Source organism: Panthera leo, chromosome B1, assembly GCF_018350215.1.
Source record: "Panthera leo isolate Ple1 chromosome B1, P.leo_Ple1_pat1.1, whole genome shotgun sequence".
Taxonomy (NCBI): Eukaryota; Metazoa; Chordata; class Mammalia; order Carnivora; family Felidae; genus Panthera; species Panthera leo.
The window spans coordinates 197504804-197525181 of NC_056682.1; the positions used below are offsets into that span (position 1 = coordinate 197504804).

Sequence of the window (20378 nt, forward strand, 5' to 3'; positions counted from 1 at the left end):
CCTACCCTACCCACACCCTACCCACACAGCTTAGGGCCCAAGCGGAAGAAACAAAATGGGCATCAATCACTTGGAAAAGTGGCTTGTGACCACTGACGTGGGGACTACTTTAAGGGACTCAGAAGTACCGCATCCTGCTGCAAAAGCCATTGCAATGGCCTCTCGTGCGCAAAAGAGTTGGAGAACCAGTTCGTTCTGGTCTCGGCTGGAGCTTCCTGTAATTCGCTGAAAAACTTCCAGAAATTGGCCTGACATTTGCAGAGGTCACAGAAAGTGATAAAACAGGCTGCAGAAAGATTCGGGCTGATCTGGTCTGTAGGTTTGCAAAAACTCTTCTCGATGTTACTAAAGTGTCATCTCACTCACGCTTCCACCTTGAACGGGCGTTACATGTGGCAGACAGACACCACAATGCCCCCCCCCCCAGTTGTCTGTCTCCTGGTACTCACCTCCCTCGCTGTATAAGTCCCACCCCTGGAGTGGGAGCAAGGCCCGTGGCTGCTTGGAAACAGTAGGAAATGGGTGGTCATTTCTGTGGCTACGTTACCGCAGATTGCGACTTCCTCTTGTCCTCTTGGTTGGCATGCTTTGATGAAGCAAGTGACATGTTAGGGAGGTCCACATGGCAAGGAACTGAGGTCAGCCTCCAGCCAACAGACACCAAGGAACTGAGGCCCTCGGCCCAATAGGCCGCAAGAAATTGACTCCTGCCAGCTATCAATTGAGCCATTGAGCTTTCCAACCCTGGCCAACCCCTTGACTGAGGCCTCAGAAAAAGACCCTAAAACAAAGAACCCAGCAAGGCCATACCTATTTCTGATCCACTAAAACTGTGAGATAATAAGCATGTGTTGATTGACCTGCTAAGTTTGTGATCATATTGATACAGTCATAGATAACTAATAGATAAAAAAAAAAAAAAGTATGGCACATTTTTTAGAAGAATTGATAAATTCTTTAGGAGAGAAAACGATCCTGTGGATTTATAAGGAAGAAAAAAAAATCCTACGGACTTTCTCAGGGAGTAGACAGCCTCATGGATTGTATACAAGAGAAGGAAATCTCACAGACACACAAATTAAAGTTCACGGTGGTGCTGGTACAAAGTAAGGGTGATGCATAGCACGGTGAAGGTCATGGCTCTTAAAGGACTGTGCAGATGAATATGAGGTCGTGTTGGTTGGGCTGGACTCAAACTAGAATCCTAGGAGACTCTATAAAACAGCTACCCTTTCTAGATTGACTTCTCCTATTGTTGAAGACCCAGGCCATTGTATGGCGTTCATCTCTCAGAGGCTGAGAACAAAACGACAGTGCTATTTATACAGAACTACTCCAAGGCTCTACAGTCAACTTGATGTTGATATAGGGAAAGCAGTAGGTTATGGTTGGTCAATATTTTCAAAATTCTCATGAGGAACAAACATCTTATAGCTGGAGGCAGAGTGGCAGAAATTGACTTGGCCAAGGAGATCATATCACACAGACAGACATGACATGTTCTTACACTATATACTCTGCAGAACCTCACTGAAGCATTCAAAGCCATTCCCCAGACACAGGAAGAAAATTCTAGAGTTAAGTCCAATGACATAATCTCTAATGCCTACGAGGTATTGGATTAAGTGATGGAGTTGAATTTCCTGCTAACAAAACGACATGTGGGAATCCAATATTCTATTTACCTGGGAAAATATTGGGCAATTAACTCGCAGCCAAGGAAGCAGTCGCTGCATTTAGATTGGATCCGATCCTAACGGATGACCACCCGGTGCACCCAAGCACCTAAAACAAATGGCTGGGAAAAAGACCAAAATGATTGAATAGCTTAATTTTACTCTGTGTAAAGTCCCCATCAACAGTAGTTTCTAGAGTTTTTCTAGCTGATGCTTCTCAATCTCCTGAAGATACCACTCTATGTTGGTATCCTCAGCTATTATGAATAATCACAGGCTGGTTGTTCTCAAAAAAAAAAAAAAAATCAGAAAATCAAAAAAAGAAACAACCCGTGGTCAAACAAATGAGGTAACATTTAATTCCAGGACCATAGATTTGCATCTCTCTAATCAAGCAACTTTGGATATATTTTTTTTTTTTTTTGTCTTTGGTGAAATATTTTGTCTTTGGTGAAATATTTTAATTGTCAACTGTCCTTCCTGTATATACTAAACTGTATTCTTTCGTCATTCTGAGTAAGAATCAGGTCCTAGATGAGGAAAATGACCACTCACATGCAGTCCATACGTGAGGGAGGTACTATATCTCTGCCCTTCCTTGTGCGTAGAATGGGGATGATGAGATAAATTATGACTTAGTTGGTTAGCAGAACAAGATTCAAAACCTGATCAAGTACAGGTGTGTGCTCTTGACTCTGTATCCACCCCACATTACTTCTGTGGAGATTAGCGCCTCTCTGACCTGATAGTCTCCTTCCCTGGGGACAACTGGCCTCAGAATCATTCTGCTTTGTCCCTATCCTTCCTGTAAATTTCTCCTCTCTCCTACTGAGAAATATAGCCAAGGCCCATTTTGAGTCTGAGGCCTCAGACTTACTAAAAAGTCAGAAGCCAGTGTGATTTTGTACTAGACTTTGTGAGTTTATTCCTAGGTCCCCCCTCAACCTTCTTTGGGAATTTCTTTGGTTGAATTTGCCTTACCCGAGACAACCCACATCCACTGACTATCCACCCAGGGGCACAAAAGCCCCGACCTCCCACCACAGCTCAGGACAGTGGTGAAGGTCCACGAGACCAGCCTCAGAGCACAGCCTACCACCTCCTTCTGCCAATGTTATTCTGTTTCTTTCCTTCACTGGGGACTGATCCCAGGAGCTCAATGCCTACATGATTACGTTTTAGTCTATCTCCTCAGGAACCCGACATGCATCAATTTCTGAGGAGATACAGCATGACTTGAACACGAGTTGAAGAAAGCCAACAGAGTAAGAACATTCTCACAGGATGTTGTGAGGATGTGTGAAATGACAAATGATAGCCAGTAAATCTTACATAAGTTTTGAGCTGTCATTATTATCCTTATAATTCTAGGATATTCATTATTACCATTCGTGATCTTGGAGTCAACAATCCAGCTGCACAAGTCATTGAAGGACAATTATGGCTTAAGAGCAATTTGTGTGATTTCTTAGAAGCCTGCAAGTTCACCGTGGGTGCATAGAATGAGAGCCTTCTGCAAAAACTGAACTTGATCTGACAGTTCATGAACAGAAGTGTAGTTTCACTGGGGCACCCGGGTGGCTCAGTCGGTTAAGTGTCCGACTTCGGCCCAGGTCGTGATCTCATGGTTCGTGGGTTTAAGCCCCATGTCAGGCCCTGTGCTGACAGCTCGGAGCCTGGAGCCTGCTTCGGATTCTGTGTGTGTGTCTCTCTCTGCCCCTCCCCTGCTTGTTCTCTCTCTCTCTCTCTCGCTGTCTCTCAAAAATAAATAAACATTTAAAGAAGAAGAAGAACTGTAGTTTCACCACAGAATAAATGGAATTGCTCTTTCTCTGCCGATCAGAATATACTTGCCATATTGGGTACAGCTGGGAGTACAGGAAGGAAAAGATGAGAAATTTGAGGGGAACGACCAGGAAAGCTCGAAGCAGGTGTTTAGCTCTCAAAATAAGTTGCCCCCACCTCCCTCGCCACCTCCTAGCTCACCGTGTCATCGGTCTGGCAAATACCCATTCATCCTCACTCACCGCTTTGGGGAAGCTACCTCCTCACTGCAAGATTTAACCAGTTTTGTCCATCTTTTTCCTTCTAGAACATATGTTTTGTCATTGTTGTGTTTGTTCATTTGTTTTTATCACAGCACCGAGTGTTTTGCCTTGATTTGGATTTGGTTCCAATTTATTTCCCGTTCCTTGGGACAGGTTAGATGTGCTTGTGTTAGTTTCCCGGGGATGCCATCACAAATTACCATGAACGTGTGGCTTAAAACCACATGGATGTATTCTCCCACAGTTCTAGAGCCCAGAAGTCTAAAACCAAGGCGTCAGCAGGCCTGTGCTCCCTCTGAAGACTCTAGAGGAGATCCTTCCTCACCTCCTCCACCTCCGGGTGGCTTCAGGAGTTCCCTAATTTGTGGCCACATCATGCCCGACTCTGCCTTCACTCTGCCATGTGAAGACATGGGTCTTCACACAGCATCCTAACATATTCTCTTCTCCTCTCTTCTCAAAAAGGCCCATCGTTGGATTTAGGGCCCACCCTAATCCCGGAGGGTCTCATCTCTCAAGATCCTTAGCATGATTACATTTTCAAAGAACTTTTTTCCAACCTAAGTCAAATCCACACGTGCCAGATATACATACCTCTTGGTAGACACCCTTCAACCCACTGTAGCAGGTGGTTATTGATTCCACCAGAGAACTGGTCTACCAGTTCTAAACCATCAAGTGGGTTAGGTCTACCCAGAAAGCAATGGGAATCTGGAGAAGGCAGGTTCTGAGGGTATATTTAAAAAGGAGCAAGCACGAAAACATGTGAAGGGGGACCAGATGGGTTTTGTCAACTGATCGTGCAGGAGGGAGGTACAGAAGAGGAGAAGGAAATCAGAGACAGCTGGAAAGCGTTGAGCCTCAAGTGCTAGGAGAATATTCAAGAAGAGAAGCTGGGTCCTGTGGGGTGATGTGCTCTTACTCTTTTTTTTTTGGCAGGATGTGAGACGTTTGGAAGAACAATTAATTGGCTCGTCCACTGGCTGTCTGTGCCTCAGTTTCCCCACGAGCCAGCGGCACTTCTCACTTTTGCAGGATGTGCCTGTGCAGTGAATTAACTGTGCTTCCCTGGTGGGCACTTGACTAGGATCAATGACAAGCAATAGAGCAGCAGTTTAAAAATGCTGATGTGACGCATGTCACGACGTGGGTGGGACAGGCTGAGTGGCCCACAGGAAGGACAGCTGGTCCCAAATGTTTGAGGCCTTGTAAAATGATGCGTACCTACTTCCACTATGGTCGTGAACAGAACTATCCTCCCCAGGCTCACAGATGCAATGGCCAACTTGGGAATGCTGAACCTTGCAAGGTCAGATCTCAACTGAATGCAAAGCAAGTAATCTTGACCTACGGTGATTAACATTCTTAATAACATTTTCTATGGCAGACTGAGGCTTTATGATTCTCTCAACGGTGTGCACTTAAAAACACGTGTCTCTAAAAACTGGAACCCTAAAGAATGATTTAAACCAGAGAAACCGGGTAGGGAGGAAACCTGTGGGGCTGGGCATTTTAGTTTTCCCGGAGGTTCGGGAACAAAATTCAACTAGGGAGGGAGCAGGCAACAGGGAGGGAACCTCTCCATTTTCTAACCTCTGCTCTTTGCTTGCAGTTGAAAAACAAATAGGCTTTAACTACTTCTTATCCAGGTGAACGGCTCTTTATTTGCCAACTTTGTTAACATTGCCCTTAATGCACTGTGGGCAGTGGAACACCTGCCCCCACTCATTCTGTCTCCATTCCTCAGTTGTCTTCAGAGGCGCCTGGCCCTGGGCTTCTGGCAGTCGCTGGTTCTGGCTTCCCCTGCTGTGCATTTGGCATGGACCTGGCAGGGGATCAGAGAGACCTGACCTCTAGCGCTGGCTTGGCCACCAACCGACTTGGTCACTCTAACCAGACCCTTTCTGCTCTCTCGGGGTCCCTGTTTCCTCATCTGTACTTGGAGCTGAGAAGGATGCCTGCCATTCACTGCCAAGGGTTGCTGTAAATAGAAAATAGAAAAAGACTTTAAGTTCAACTCTCTTTTTTTTATTTCAGAGAGAGAGTGTGGGGGGGAGGAGGAGCAAAGAAAAAGAGAGAGAAGGAGAGAGAGAGAGAAAGAGAGAGAGAGAGAGAGAGAGAGAATCTTAAGCAGGCTCCACACTCAGCACAGAGTCTGATGAGGGGCTCGAGCCAAAGACCCTGGGATCACGACCTGAGCTAAAAGCAAGAGACGCTCAACTGACTGAGCCATCCAGGAGCCCTTCAACTCTCTTCTTAAACTTAAAAAGATGAAAGCAAATTATCTGGAAAAGTAATGGTAGCTTTCAGGATGTTGGATTCTTAAGGTGCCTCTCACAAGAGGTGGAGGAAATTCCCAGAATCTTTCCCATGCTCTTAATATGGGACTAGTGGAAGCCATGTAGGCAAATGTCACATGGGCTGCAGGAGCACAGAAATGCTCTGACATGATATAATGAAATCAAGGGCCTCCTTCTCAGTGCAGGGACAGGTCAGAATTTCCCTGGCGGCAGAGGGACCCACAGGATTCTGCACACTAAGCGCACAGCTCACTGCTGTGGATGAGCCCAGATGGGCAGGTCATTTGTCTATTCTTTACTGATGCATCTCTTGGTATCTTACGCACATTCCTGAGGCCAGTTACCCAGTGTGCTAGGAGAGAAAAGATTCCCAGGATATGCCTCCACCGTCAAGCCCCTATGCCAGGGGAACACGAACGCACGAACAGGCAGATACAAGGCCCCATGATAAAATAAGGTTGCTTGTTTACTTGTTTCTGGCCTGTGTCCCCAACAACGGCAAGATTCACGAGGCAGACTCCATCCATCTTCTTTAACAACTGCATCCCACTGCCTAGCATACAGCCTGGTGCGGAATAGATCTGATACCTGTTTGCGGAGCTAATGAATCAACAGATTCGTGAACAAATGAACGAACGGTAAAACAGAGATATGTCAAAAGCACTAAAAAGGAAGCAGCACAGAACTCAGGGGAAACGAGCATTCGAACTAGACCCTGAAGAATGGAAATTATTTTTGCCAGATAGAGAGGAGGGTCCCCCACCCAAAACAATCTAATCAGTGATGTGGGGGCTTGCAAAAGTACAGCTGGAGAGAGGGCAGTGCGGGGCCCTGACAGGGGGACAGGGCGGGAGGGAGGGAAGGAAGGCTTTGGGGCAGGGATCTTGGCTCTCGTGGGGATGAGTGTGGATTTTGTGGAGAAGCGGTAAAGATTTTCAAGCAGGGAGGTGAGTTGATAATAATCTGCTAATGAGAAAGCTCACCCCCGCTGCTTTACAGTAGGGGGATTGGAGCCTGAGAGGCCAAGGAGGCAGTTAAGGGGTTGATACTAGGGGCCAGACCAGAGATAAGGAGAGAAGAAAGAAAGAAAGAAAGAAAGAAAGAAAGAAAGAAAGAAAGAAAGAAAGAAAGAAAGAAAAAGAAAGAAAGAAGAAGAAAGAAAGAAAGGAAGAACAGGGAAGAAAGAGAAAGAAAGAAAGAAAGAAAGAAAGAAAGAAAGAAAGAGGAAGAAAGAAAGAAAGAAAGAAAGAAAGAAAGAAAGAAGAAAGAGGGAGGAAAGAAAGAAAGAAAGAAAGAAAGAAAGAAAGAACAGGAAAGAAAGAAAGAAAGAAAGAAAGAAAGAAAGAAAGAAAGAAAGAAAAGGGAAGAGAGAAAGAAAGAAAGAAAGAGGAAGAAAGAAAGAAAGAGAAAGAAAGAAAGAAAGAAAGAAGAGAGAAGAAAGAAAGAAAGAAAGAAAGAAAGAGGAAGAAAGAAAGAAAGAAAGAAAGAACAGGAAAGAAAGAAAGAAAGAAAGAAAGAAAGAAAGAAAGAAAGAAAAGGGAAGAGAGAAAGAAAGAAAGAAAGAGGAAGAAAGAAAGAAAGAGAAAGAAAGAAAGAAAGAAAGAAAGAAGAGAGAAGAAAGAAAGAAAGAAAGAAAGAAAGAACAGGGAAGAGAGAAAGAAAGAAAGAAAGAACAGAGAAGAGAGAAAGAAAGAAAAAGAAAGAAAGAAGAAAGAGGGAGGAAAGGAGGAAGGGAAGAAAGAAAGAAAGAAAGAAAGAAGAGAGAAGAAAGAAAGAAAGAAAGAAAGATAACAGGGAAGAAAGAAAGAAAGAAAAAGAAACAGACAGACATGGGGTGTCTGGGTGGCTCAGTGGGTTAATTATCCAACTTCGGCCCAGGTCATGACCTCTCAGTCTGTGGGTTTGAGTCCTCAGGCTCTATGCTGACAGCTCAGAGACTGGAGCTTGCTTCGGATTCTGTGTCTCCCTCTCTCTCTGCCCCTCCTGCTTGTTCTCTCTCTCTCTCTCTCTCAAAAATAAATAAGCATGAAAAATACATATAAAGAACCAAAGACAGAATAGAGCCCCTCAGGGTGAGGAAAAGAGGCAGCCTAGCAAGCATCAGGGGATGGACTCGGGATCTGGAACCAAAGCACGGAGGTGGCGTGATGGGGGCAAGAAAGAGAAGACTCAAGTTTAGTGCCCAGGCTGCTGGTTTGCAAACTATGTGAGCAAAGAGGCTGCTCACGGGGGAAAGTCTGCTGGAGGATAACCTCACAGGAAGGTCCGGAAAATAGATGCCCGTGTCTAGAGCTTAGAAGTCAGAGTACCGATGCAGACATGAATCAAGCTTCCCCCAGAGAAATAGAAAGCGATGAAATAGATCAAATAACACAATAATTCATTTTTGCGATCACGAAATAATGAAAAAAAAAGTAAAATGTGAAATACGGAACTAACACCATCACCTTGCTTTGTGGGGATGTACCCCGTGACGAACTACATGCAAACAACTCATTAAATTTTGTATTTATCACTTCGCAGCCGGTAGGCTGCACACAAAATCCTAGATGGAAGGTCTCCAGGCACCGGGAAGCATTTCCCAGAGTCCTTCACTCCCACACACACACACGTCCCTGAGGGGCCTCCGAGGGTCAGGTGCTGACCACAGCCCCCCTTCCCCCCTCCCCCCACTCCCCACCCCGTGCATCTCTACCCTGGGGCGGCGGGGGCGGGGGGGGGGCACGGTGCATGAGCTGGCTTATGGGACACGAACACAGCTACAAGTTAAGACAAAAGGAAAATTACAACTGGGACAAGTCGGTGAAGGAGTCTCTCTCAGAGGTCAGGGAAGGTTCCCCTGGGGGGCGGGCGCCTACACGGAGCTCAGAAGCAGGAGGAGAAGGCAGGCAATAACCAGCATCTGGAAGAGAAAGGGGATTAGGAGTAGAGAAAGTCCAAGGACCGAGGAGAAGGAAGTGTGCCCCACGTGGGGGGAACCAGGACGAGGGGGTCAGCGGAGCTCAGGAGAGGAGCATTAGCAGAGGAAACTCACCAGGAAACACCTGCTAAAGCTCACAAAATACCTGCAGAAGAAATGCAAGGATATTAAGCACGGCTAATTAAATAAAGAAAGGATGCATCACAGTGATGGTTTATGATAGCGAATGCCTTCCTGAATTTGACCAAATCAACTCAATTTAAAATAATTTTTTTCACAGAAGACTCCACGGCAAAGTATCTAAATCATACAGAATTTCAATAAATATTACTCGAACCTGAATTGCTCTTGCTAAGTAATCCACCTGCCTTCACTGGATGCTGTTCTGTCTGCTAGCTGGGGGTCAAATTCAACTCGCGAAGGAGGCATCTAGAACGTTCCTGGGTCCCCCGCCCCGGGCGCTGTCCTTGTTTGTCCTTGCCTCCCCTCGACCACGTGACGAAGGTGTGATTCTCTTCCTTTCACAGAGCAATGTCACGAGACTCACACAGCTTGAGGAGGGGGCCACACTGAGCCTGCTGACGTGGGGGAGAAGCCCACGTTTTCATCCTGACTGGGACACTTCTTCCGCAGCCCCCCACTCCCACTCCTTGTGAAATAAAGCTCTTACACTAAAAATACATACACATTTTTAAGTAATTACATTACTTTAAACGCAGATTTTTTTAACCCCAACGGAAATGCAAAGAGAGATTTGGAGTCGCGTGTGAGATGTTCATTACTTAAATCTGACTGGGTGGCTGTTTCCATGAATGAATGCACTTAATTAATTTTTTCCCCTCACCTCTTGCTATTTCCTGACTGCCATCTATTTGCTTTCATCCCAGGGGCAAGAGAAGGACAACAAAAGAAGCTTCCAGTCATTTGAAATTCCAGGACTTCAGTCTGCCAAAAAATAGGTCAGAATGTTTACTTGTTTATTAATGGAGGAGTGAAAAGTTTGATTCTGTGGCAACAAGCTGCCAACACACACACACACACACACACACACACACACACACACACACAATGTTAATGTGATAGAATGTTATTGCTGCCAGTGGTATCTTAGAGGTCAGCGGTCACATGGAGACCGAGGTCCCGAAGGAAAACAAATTCATGTGGGTTGAATTGCCAGCTGGTGTGAGATGCAGGTAAAGGTTGAGAAGCCCCGAGGCATCCGCAGCATTTCAGACCAGGGCTGTTGGCACCACCCACCAGGTCTCTACACAGCCTGAGAGATAGCCACCAAGAGGGAAGTTTCCATTCTCGGCTGGCGAACAATCTAATGATGAATCTTTGATGAATCGGGCCAAGAGACCACCGCAAGGAGGATCGAGGAAGCCATGTGCCCACATGGACGCTTCTCTTTGTCCTTCAGCTGAGCAAACATTTACTGAGCAGTTGTGGCACTGGGACTTGCACAGGCTAAGGAATATGCAGAGAAGAGAGACAAAGCCCCACCTCCAAGGGGCTCATCGCCACGTCTGAAGGCTCAGCGTAGGGGCTCGCTTGTTGAAATGGCAAGATTCCCATCCTGATGCCCAATCCACCTCCGCCATTGACCAGGAGCCAGACCCTGGACAATACCCTGATGCCCAGAGGCGCTGCCGGTCCCCCCCCCCCCCCACCGAGAGCTCCCTCGCCCAAGCCCTGCCGGAGCAGTGTCTCTGCCCAGAGTCACGAGAGGGTCTCAGCGAGGTATACCACACTCCTTGCACTCCGATGCACTTGCACTCGGGTGCAACCGAGTGCACCCGAGTGCAACCGAGTATTGGGTCAACCTCCCAACACTCATCCGGTTTCTACTATGTGCCCGGCACGGGGACCTTCTTAGCGTCGTCAGATTGACTTGAGGAACTGTTCTCCCTAAAAAGAGTAAATAGATGCCTGTAAAACAGCATATTTGAAACACTGTCAAAACCACATGAAGCAAAGCAAAATTTGTGGCTGTTCTCAGACTTCTTCAATGTTTACATTAAATACATTTGAATAATGCATTTGAAGTCAGTTTTTCTTATTTCTTGACAATAGCAGGAGATGGGAGATGGAAGGGTTAGAAGCCTTCCTTCAAATGGAGATGGTTGCAGCAATTACGTGCATCAAAGTAATATTTACAGCTACATTTGAAAAAAAGAGAGAGAGAGAGAGAGAGAGAGCAGGGCTTTTTTCCGCAGCAAATTATTTCAGGATGTGTCATAGCATGCTCAAGATATATTAAAAAGAGCAACAGACAATGTTTCTGCAACCTGTTCCAAACCATTTATAAACCCAAATTTAAAAAAAAAATCCCATATGCATACAAATCTCTGTACCACTGCATATTGTATAACGAAAGTATTATATGCATATAAATTAGTATTTGAGATATATAAAATCAAAATGTCTGAAAACTACATATTTGGGTCTACTATCTTACTTTAATAACTATCGCACTGATTAATTCATTCTTCGGACAAATTACCATTACCAGCATTTGCATGCGGCGGGAAGGAAGGTGCTGGGGGCAGGCTGCTGGGGCACAGAAGCGGCCTGAGGGCACTGGGTTTCAAGGTCACCTGACCTGCTCACTCACCCAGCGACCCCACGCTCACAAGCCCATTTCCATCTCAGCACCTCATAGATTTCAGAAATGGAATCTGAAACTGAATGAGCGGGTTGCCTGGTCCCCCACTGACCCCTCTATTAAAGTAGTTCCTGTGTAGCCTGCCTGGAACATAGCAGGTTCTCAATAAATTACAAGGGCGAACGCTCACTGAGTGAGTGCTCACCGTGGGCGAGGCACTATTTTAAGTGTTTAACAGGTAGCGTCTGCCTGGATCCCCATATTCACAGTCTTATTAGTCTCCCTTTTTGTAAATGTTTTTTATTGGTTTCGAGAGAGAGATTCCGCGCAAGCAAGGGAAGGGGCAGAGTGAGAGAATCCCAAGCAGGCTCCACGCTGGGAGCGCAGAGCCCCACGTGAACCCATAAACCGTGTGGTCGTGACCCGAGCCAAAATCGATCCAAGAAGAACACAGGATCGCATCCATATCCACCACCCACGGCCTGTCTACACTGCTGATATGAATGTGTCCTAGAACACGCCATGGAATTCATCAGGCTGAACCTCCAATCTCCACTTCTGTTCCGCGTGGTGTCCCCACATGTGTAGAAAACAGAAACCTACTGACGCGTGTTTTCCAATCGGGTCCAAACTCAAACCCATAGTTAAATGCCGGACGTGTACCAGCCACCGCGGAAGGAATTTTGGCATCTACTCCTCACAATAATGCTCTGAAGTAGCTATTATTATTCCCATTTTATAGATGAGAAAAGAGAGTCTGCGAGAGGTTACCGTTTCGGTCAGTCACAGACCTCGTAACTGGGACCAGCTGGATTGCGATTCAGGGTCTAACCTCAAGTCGAGTGCCAGTCACAGACCTCGTAACTGGGACCAGCTGGATTGCGATTCAGGGTCTAACCTCAAGTCGAGTGCCATTTCTGCGTTCTCGGCGATCACGACTTTCTGCTTTGCGGGCATGTACGTGTGGATTGCGGTTTCTGTTCCCATGAGTCTCCAATCTGCTCGCGCCAAACTGTCTGCTGCGAAGAAGGGGCGTGAGCATTACGCTCCCGAGAAGAACGTCCACATCCTTGACACAGCCTCTTAGCCGCACCCCCTGGGAGCTTCGTAGAAATGCAGAGTCTCAGGCCCTGGCCCACTGAATCAGACGCTCAGCTGTTGGAGCCCAGGCACCTGTGTTTAAACATTCCTCCCGGTGACTCGGGTGCCCACTCACGTTTGACGGCCTCCCTTTTAGCATCGTTACTGGCAGGTGCAAAGCCTCGGAGCTGGAGAGGCGGCCTCTGCACCCAGCACTCACCCTGCCCCTACCCACTGCCTCCGGGGAACAGGAAGGAGGGAAGAAGACGCAAGGTAGGGGCGCAGGGGTAGGAGGAAGGTGGGAGACGTCAGTGCACTGGGGACAGGGAAAGCCAGAGAGGAAGACGCAGCCCCTGCCATTCAGATGTTCAATCTGTGGTGGGGGGGAGAACGTAATCGCTTCTATTACAGACCCTGAGACACTGGGCCACGTGCAGTGACAGATCCTGGGGACACCAAGGGTCCGGGAGGCTAAGGGCTGGCCCAGCTTTGCCTTCACACTCCGAGCGCGAGTCTCTTTCCCCATTCTTGACCACGGCACTGCGGTGGACACTGTGGCTCCCGCGCCCCACGCTCAGACCCTCCCCACGCTCACCTCGGTCACTATCCATTTGTTCCCTTTGGCCACCAGCAAAGTTGGAATAGTTAATTCCCCAAGGACGAGGTGCAGGTGGCTGTAACTCCTCGGGGGTCAGGAGGGCCAGCGGTCATCTTCCCTGATCCCACACTGGGAAACTCCCTGCGGGCCTCCCACCAGGCAGTCCTCCGCCCAGGAGACAGATGGGGCAAAGGCCCCTGCTGTTGTTACTCTTGACCTCTCTGGTCTCCCCTGCCTGCCCCCAGCTGCCCTGGGCGTCCATGGCACCGACAGACCCATAAGAATATTGCTCCTTCTGGCCCGCCTCGCTGTGCAGAAAGGGGAGGATCTTTCTGCAAGATGTGGCCGGCTGAGAGCATTACAGAGGGCCCGAGTGCTTTCACAGAGGGTGCGTGGACCGTGGTGTGGTGCCACATCCCCCTCCTGGGCTTGCCCGCGAGGAGCTCCCCTTAGTAGATGCTCAGTGAACACTGCTGAAAGGACGGGAGGAAGAAGGGCAGGAGGGACCCACGGGAGGCCATTGGCTTGTACGATGCCCCGTGCCTGGCACAGGCTGGATACTTAAATAGGTGACAGAAGGAACGTCTACCGGAAGGCGAGCAGGAGGGAAGCAGAGAGAAGACAGAGTAAATTGGGGAGGCCAGGGGAGAGGGTGGAGGCCGGGGACTCGGGAGTCGTCCGCCCGAGCTAAGCTGGACGCCCAGGTCACCCCACGCTGCCTCTCTGGTCCTCTGTGACGTAACCCCGATGTTGTTGTTTTCATTTCTCGGTATTTGTCAGGGACGTGGATGGCTCCTATGAGAGTGATCACAACTCACAACACATGCTTTCTGTCCCCAGACCACTTAAAACCTAGTTGAGGAAAGGAAAAAACACAGGAAGGCTTAACAATGAGATTTAAGTAAGAAATGCCTAACTCCACACTGCCTTTCGACTCTCCTCTTGTGTTGGGAGAGCAGAGAAATGCCGGGGTGTTCAGAGGCAGGGAGGTTCACCGGTCCTGGGGGGGGTGGGGGGTAAGGGGGAGCCCCTGAGCAGGTAGAGAGGGGCAGGGCTCCCCCAGCCCGAAGGGTCCTGGGAGGTGAGAACGTTCACACTTCCAGAGTTTTCCCCAGGATCCCTCAGGGAGCTGCGTACCCCCAAATGTGGCTTGTGTGTGTGTGTAAACGTAAAATCGGTAAGAGGAGGATTCGTGCAAATAATCAAAGATTCCTTTAACAGAGAAGGAGCCCATTCATTCACTAGTTAAATATGAGCGTGGACTTGATTCCACCTTGGAGCAGAGGAGGGCTCTGGTGGCCACGTGGGAAGCTAGGGGAACACCCACTGTCAAGGTCGGCCTTGCTTCTTGCTGAGACTGTTATACCCGAGTCCTTCCCTTGCCAGTAGATCCCATGTGCCCCCGCATGGCCTCCCTGAGATGCATCTTGGAGCGTTATCCGGCAGCCTACCAAGCCCCACATGCCTCCAGGACCACACAGGCCTTCTAGTTCGCCCCTGCGGGCTCCCCACTCTCTGAGCACACCGCTTTCCAGACCTCAGCTCCTAAAGCTCCCTGACGCCAATCTGCACCTCCCTCCAGTGCTGGAGAGGAAGGAGGGCGAGCCCTGCCTGCAGACGGGCTGTGCTATAAACCTGCAACCACCAGCTCCCCCGGGGGCTTAACCTGGGCTTGGGTCAACCCAGCGACAAAATGAAAGGGCCAGTTCATGGTCCCGTTTGCACTAACATTCCGTAATTAGCCCTAACGTCAGGATACAGATTCTTACCCAACAAGAGTTGCCAAGACATTTGGTGAAATGATTTATGTAAGGCGCACAGTCAACCAGCACAGCTCAGACAGCCACACAGAGGGAAGAAGGCAGTGACTTTAGGACTTTCGAGTCACTTTCATTTCTCTCTAGATTATCTTAAAAATCGGGTTAGCAACCCGTATCAACGGTCTTCCAAAAATTAGAATTTTAGTCTACTGCCGTCTCTGAATGTCAGAGGCAGTGCTTAAGGTGAGAAATGTCACCGAGCCGGTTAATCTTGGAGGTTTGGGACAGGGAGTGGACTGGCAGGTGAAATCACCCTGACCCCCTCCCCAGGGGATCTCTTGCGCAATTCTGCTCCAGCGCTGGGTGCCTGGGGAGACCCAGAGGGGACCATACACATCACACCCGAGGGGTGGATCAGGAATTAAACTCCATGCCAGGAGCTTGACCCTGGAGACAGGACCAAATCCCATCTCTATGGGACCAGAAAAACACACCATCCAAACTTTGTTCCCATGGATGAGTAAGGCCTAAGTGCACCCGCCTACCCAATCAGATCCCGTTCTGATTGGCAGCAACTTGGGGTGGGGGGAGGGAGGATGAGTATAATTTAGTGCCCTTTAAAGATTAAAAATTATTAAGCACATTACCTTATTAAGAAGGGTTAAAGTTGAAACATAATTCAGAAATCAAAAATCTTTATTTGCAACGCGCCTTAAATATAGAAAACCACAAACGCTGGAGGTCACCTTTGTGCATCTCATATACGGGGAACCCCCCACCACAACGTGGACACCTGCCTGCACAGGCCCGAGGTGCAGAGGAAGGCCTGCGGCCCTCAGGCCCAGAGGTGGAAGGAGGAAGGGGTGGGGACCAAGCTATCCCGCCATCCAGCCACGGCCCGTCCGCATGTGGCCGTGTTACGGATGCTGTTGACAGAAGGAAGCAGGGAGCGTCCTTGTAAGCACCTGGCGAGAGGCAGCTTGCTAACCAACACGTGGGCCTCGCTTGAGCATAAAGAGGACACATGGGACCTCCATGAAGTCGCTCTTTCACTGTCACCCTGGGCTGTCAGGCCGCAAAGAGTGTTGAGCCCAGGAGCCTTTTCAGGGAGCTTCTCGGCTGCAGGAGTCCAGGAAGCCTCCTCTGCCCCCTCCTTCCCAGGTTCCAGCCTTCCTCTTCTCCCTCTCCCCTTTGGGGACTCAGCTGGAATAACAACGCGGCTCCCCGCCCTGCTGATGCTTCCTCTGCTAATTCATTTGGCTTGCACTGACGCACAGAGAGCTCTGGGGTGCAGAATCCCCAGGGGACTATGACATATGAATGAGCTCCATCGCTCTGGGACCCCGCCGAGAGGCAGAGTGGATCAGATAAGCCACTTTCAGACAACCTGGACAATCGGGAGGAAGCTCCCAGGGGCTGAGAGCTGGGCGGTCTACGTTGCTGCTATGGGCTTGGAAATAATAAGGGTGCAGAGCGGGGAAAGCCCACCCGCCAGAGCGGAGCCTCGCTCAGTGCCCGGCAGGCGGTGTTCCCTTCCGCTCTTTATGGGGGTCAGAAGACCCCACTTCTGCCTCCCAAGGGTCTAAAACTTGGAACAAATTGGACACCATGGTCTCCGATGGGCTTTGCAGCATTAACGGTCTTTAATTCTAAAAACAGGGGAAGCCAAGGTCAGAGGGAGGACAGAATGCTAACTTCCAAGCTCAAGTTCTTTCTAGAACCCTGAGGAGAGTGTAGCTCCCCTTCGTCACCCCTGGGCTGGGGCTTGCACCCTGCCTGCCCTGGGTGTGCTGTCTCCCAGCAGTGGCCTGGCTTGCCACACCCACATCAAGCTCCCTGTACGCAGTCACAAAAATGTGTCATTTACATGTCACAGGTCACATGTCATGAACTGCAGGTCTGGGGAGCCTTCTGAGGCCTTAATCAAAGACCAGGATGTCAGGGAAGAGGCCATGTGCTGAAAGTGGAGAGAGAGTGAGAGGGAGAGAGAGAGCTCTCAGGCCCCAGATAAATGATCTGCTCCTTACTGGCTGATTTACTGTTAATTTCTGCAAAATCTCAGGCAGCTGGAAAGGATGCCAAGAGCCAACCACAAGGACTCTGAGACGCAGCTGTAAATGCCTCCGGGATTGGCCACCGCCTGTGGGTGAGGGCGGGGGAGGCAGCGAGGATGTGGGGATGGGACAGGCTGGTGTGAGATCCCTCGCTCTCTGTGGGACTGAGCCCTCTGAATCTCCCATCTCCTCGTCTGTAAATTTGGGACAATGAGAGCCACCCCACAGGGTCCCTCGGGGTGTTAAAATGGTAAACAGAGGACAACGGGTAAGCGGGGAGCTAGACTCCTGGAAGGTGGTCTCCTAGTTACTAACATCTCCCAGTTTAACTCTTCTGTGCCCAGTGTCCCAGCCACCAGCCAGGCCTCATAAATATTTACACCCAGCCTGTGTTGCGATGCTCAATTAATTTCTCCGGTGACGCACTTTGAGGGCCTCGGAGGATAGGTGCTGTGCAAGGCCCCGAGATCGTTAAAGGCACAAACAAGTCGGCTCACACAAGCGGCATCCTCCAGAGCCTTCTGTGGCCCCAGAGCTTTTTCAGATCATTGCCCGAAATCCAGGCAAGGTGTGCTTCCGAAAGCACCCTGTCCAAAGGGGAACGTGGTGACCAGGCAAAGCCCTGATTAGAAAATGGAGAGAGACCTGTGCAGATAACTGACGACCGAAAAAAAAATCCAAGTGGCCTAAAACCACTTGAAAAAGAAGAAGAATTCAGTCTCACTGGTCATCAGGGAAGTGAAACAGGCACCGTAAGGGATCAACAAACAGGCAACATTGTTTTAAAGGATGGGATTTAATAGTGTTGGGATGCGGTGAGATGTTCCCTTCCCGCTCTGTGGATTAGCGTCTACACGGACCCAACCCACGTGGAAGGAAACTGCACGATCCACAGCGAGGGGCTTGGAAGATCCATGTTGCCTGACCCCTTGGCTGTGCCTGGCGGAGTCTCTCCATGGAAATATCTGGTGATTAGATTAAAATGTGCCCTGCAACGTTATTCACCATAATGGAAACTAGCGAGAACCTGAATGTCCCCTCTAAAAATCACGCAGGCAATAAATATCATGCGTTTGAATAACCGCTGAAGATCTAGAATGTATCTTTAACATCAATAGCCCATAGTTGGTTCTGCTAGTTTTGCTACTTACGTGTTTCAATGTACTCACACATCCTCAGAAGCACATACACACATGTAGAGGGGATTTGCCAAAATATTACCTGGGGTGTTGATTGTTATTTTCTTCCACGTTTTTCTGTTTTCCGTATTCTCTATAATGAGATGTGATTTTAGATCTAGAACAATGCGAACATCAAGAAATCGTTCCGGGGGCTCCTCCTGGGTGGCTCAGTTGGTTAAGCGTCTGACTTCAGCTCAGGTCACAATCTCACGGTCTGTGAGTTCGAGCCCCGCATCGGGCTCGGTGCTGACAGCTCGGAGCCTGGAGCCTGCTTCAGATTCTGTGTCTCCCTCTCTCTCTGCCCCTCCCTGCTCTCCCTCTCTCTGTCTCAAAAATAAATAAACATTGGGGCGCCTGGGTGGCTCAGTCGGTTAAGCGTCCGACTTCAGCTCAGGTCACGATCTCGCAGTCCGTGAGTTCGAGCCCTGCATCAGGCTCTAGGCTGACGGCTCAGAGCCTGGAGCCTGCTTCTGATTCTGTGTCTCCCTCTCTCTCTGCCCCTCCCCCGTTCATGCTCTGTCTCTCTCTGTCCCAAAAATAAATAAAACGTTAAAAAAAAATTTTTTAAATAAATAAATAAACATTAAGAAAAGAAGAAGAAAAAAGAAATCATTTTATAGGTTGGTCTGGGGAAAACACCTGTAACAGCAAGCCCATCCCGCTGGGGAAGGTATGTAACCGAATGCGGCTGACGCTTACCTTGGCTCTCTTTTCTGCCCTAGGTCATGGCCTCGAATCAACAGTGCCACCGGTGAGTCAGGGGCCTTCAGTCACCTAAGCGGTGGGAATGCCACCATGGGTCTGTTACTCTTCTCTTCCTTTTCTGCTTTCCCTTCGATAAAACTATTGGCCTGTTCGAAATGGCATCAGCCACTTAGGGTTTCTCCCCCTGGTCGCTCCCGGGTGCAGCCCGGTCTGTGACTTCCACAGGTTTTGGGAAGCTGGCAGGTGGAGGGGAAAACCCTGTCTCTCCTCCACTTATTAGCTGTGTAGCCTGGGATGAAGCACAGATCCCTCTGGGTCCGAGTCCCTTCATCTGTAAAATGGGTAAAAGTCAGCCTAAATGTCAGTGTTGTGGCCACTCAGTAGGGCTCATTCAACGAAACTCTGTGTAAGGGGTTCCCCCCAAATTATGTGTTGAGCGGATGGAGCGATCAGAAACCACATTTTATGGCTTCTTTTGCGTCTGTTTTCAGAGCCTAGTTCTAGGTATCAGGCGCTGAATAGAATCCCATTAAAATTTGAGTAAAAGTATGTACTCTTCATTTCAGAGCATTATTATTTCAGGGGGAGTCCAGTAGAACTTCCCTAGAGAGCTAGTGGCTAGAAATGACTGCAGTGAGACAGAAAAAAAAAAAAAAGGTGAGAAATAGACCAGAAGTGTGCAAAGAAGGGATAGAATCATAGGGAGTGATGTAATCCTCAAATGAACTCAAAGATCCATAATGGTGCATGTTGGAGCATGTAACCAGCACTCAGCACGTCCCAAATAGCAGTGAGGAGAAGTAGAGAAAAGCAAAATCAGAAGTACAAATATGAATATAAATAAGAAACAAGCACCCAGCTCTAATCCCTCTTACAGAAAATGCTTTCATTAAGCTTCCTAGTCATTTGCTAAGAAAGATTGTGTTCTCTTGAGGTAGATGCTTCCAAAATCTCCTGGAGTCTTTGATCTCAAATATACCTCCCTCCACCTGCTCGCTACCTCTCATCCCTTCCCACCGTCCGCTTAGAGTCCTGGGGGTACTCCAGATACTTCTGGATGCTTCCGGGAGATTGCCTGGAAATGAAGTTGCCAATCTGAGGCAGTGGGTGGTGAGTTATAAACCATGTGACCCATACTCCTCTCTCGTCACCCCCCTCTCCACATTCCTCAAGGTAGAGAAAAACTTACAGATGGGTACTGCATTTCATTAACAACATTCTAGACACATAATCATGGGGGGGAAAAAAACAAAAACAAATCAAAACCCCAAGAGAGCTGATTGAGATAAAGCTGCCCAGGCCTGCCCGTGCACACTGGAATCTATATCCTGCCAAAAATATTAGCAGCAAATCATACCACCCCAGCCTATGCATGCTTATGAACCACAGCCAAGTATCTATTAAAATATAACACCACTGACATAATCAAGGATTTACATGATTCACAGAAC

The 20378-nt window shown here is 48.5% G+C and overlaps 1 protein-coding gene across 1 annotated transcript in view; it reads left to right on the forward strand.

The window, feature by feature from the left end:
• The window catches only part of CLNK (cytokine dependent hematopoietic cell linker), a 162576-nt gene that overhangs the window by 67943 nt on the left and 74255 nt on the right, over nt 1-20378 (forward strand). Inside the window, exons 3-5 of the mRNA XM_042936891.1 lie at nt 9832-9903; nt 18945-18977; nt 19432-19467. Of these exons, the coding sequence (XP_042792825.1) occupies nt 9832-9903; nt 18945-18977; nt 19432-19467 (141 nt within the window). The remainder of the gene's footprint in view (nt 1-9831; nt 9904-18944; nt 18978-19431; nt 19468-20378) is intronic.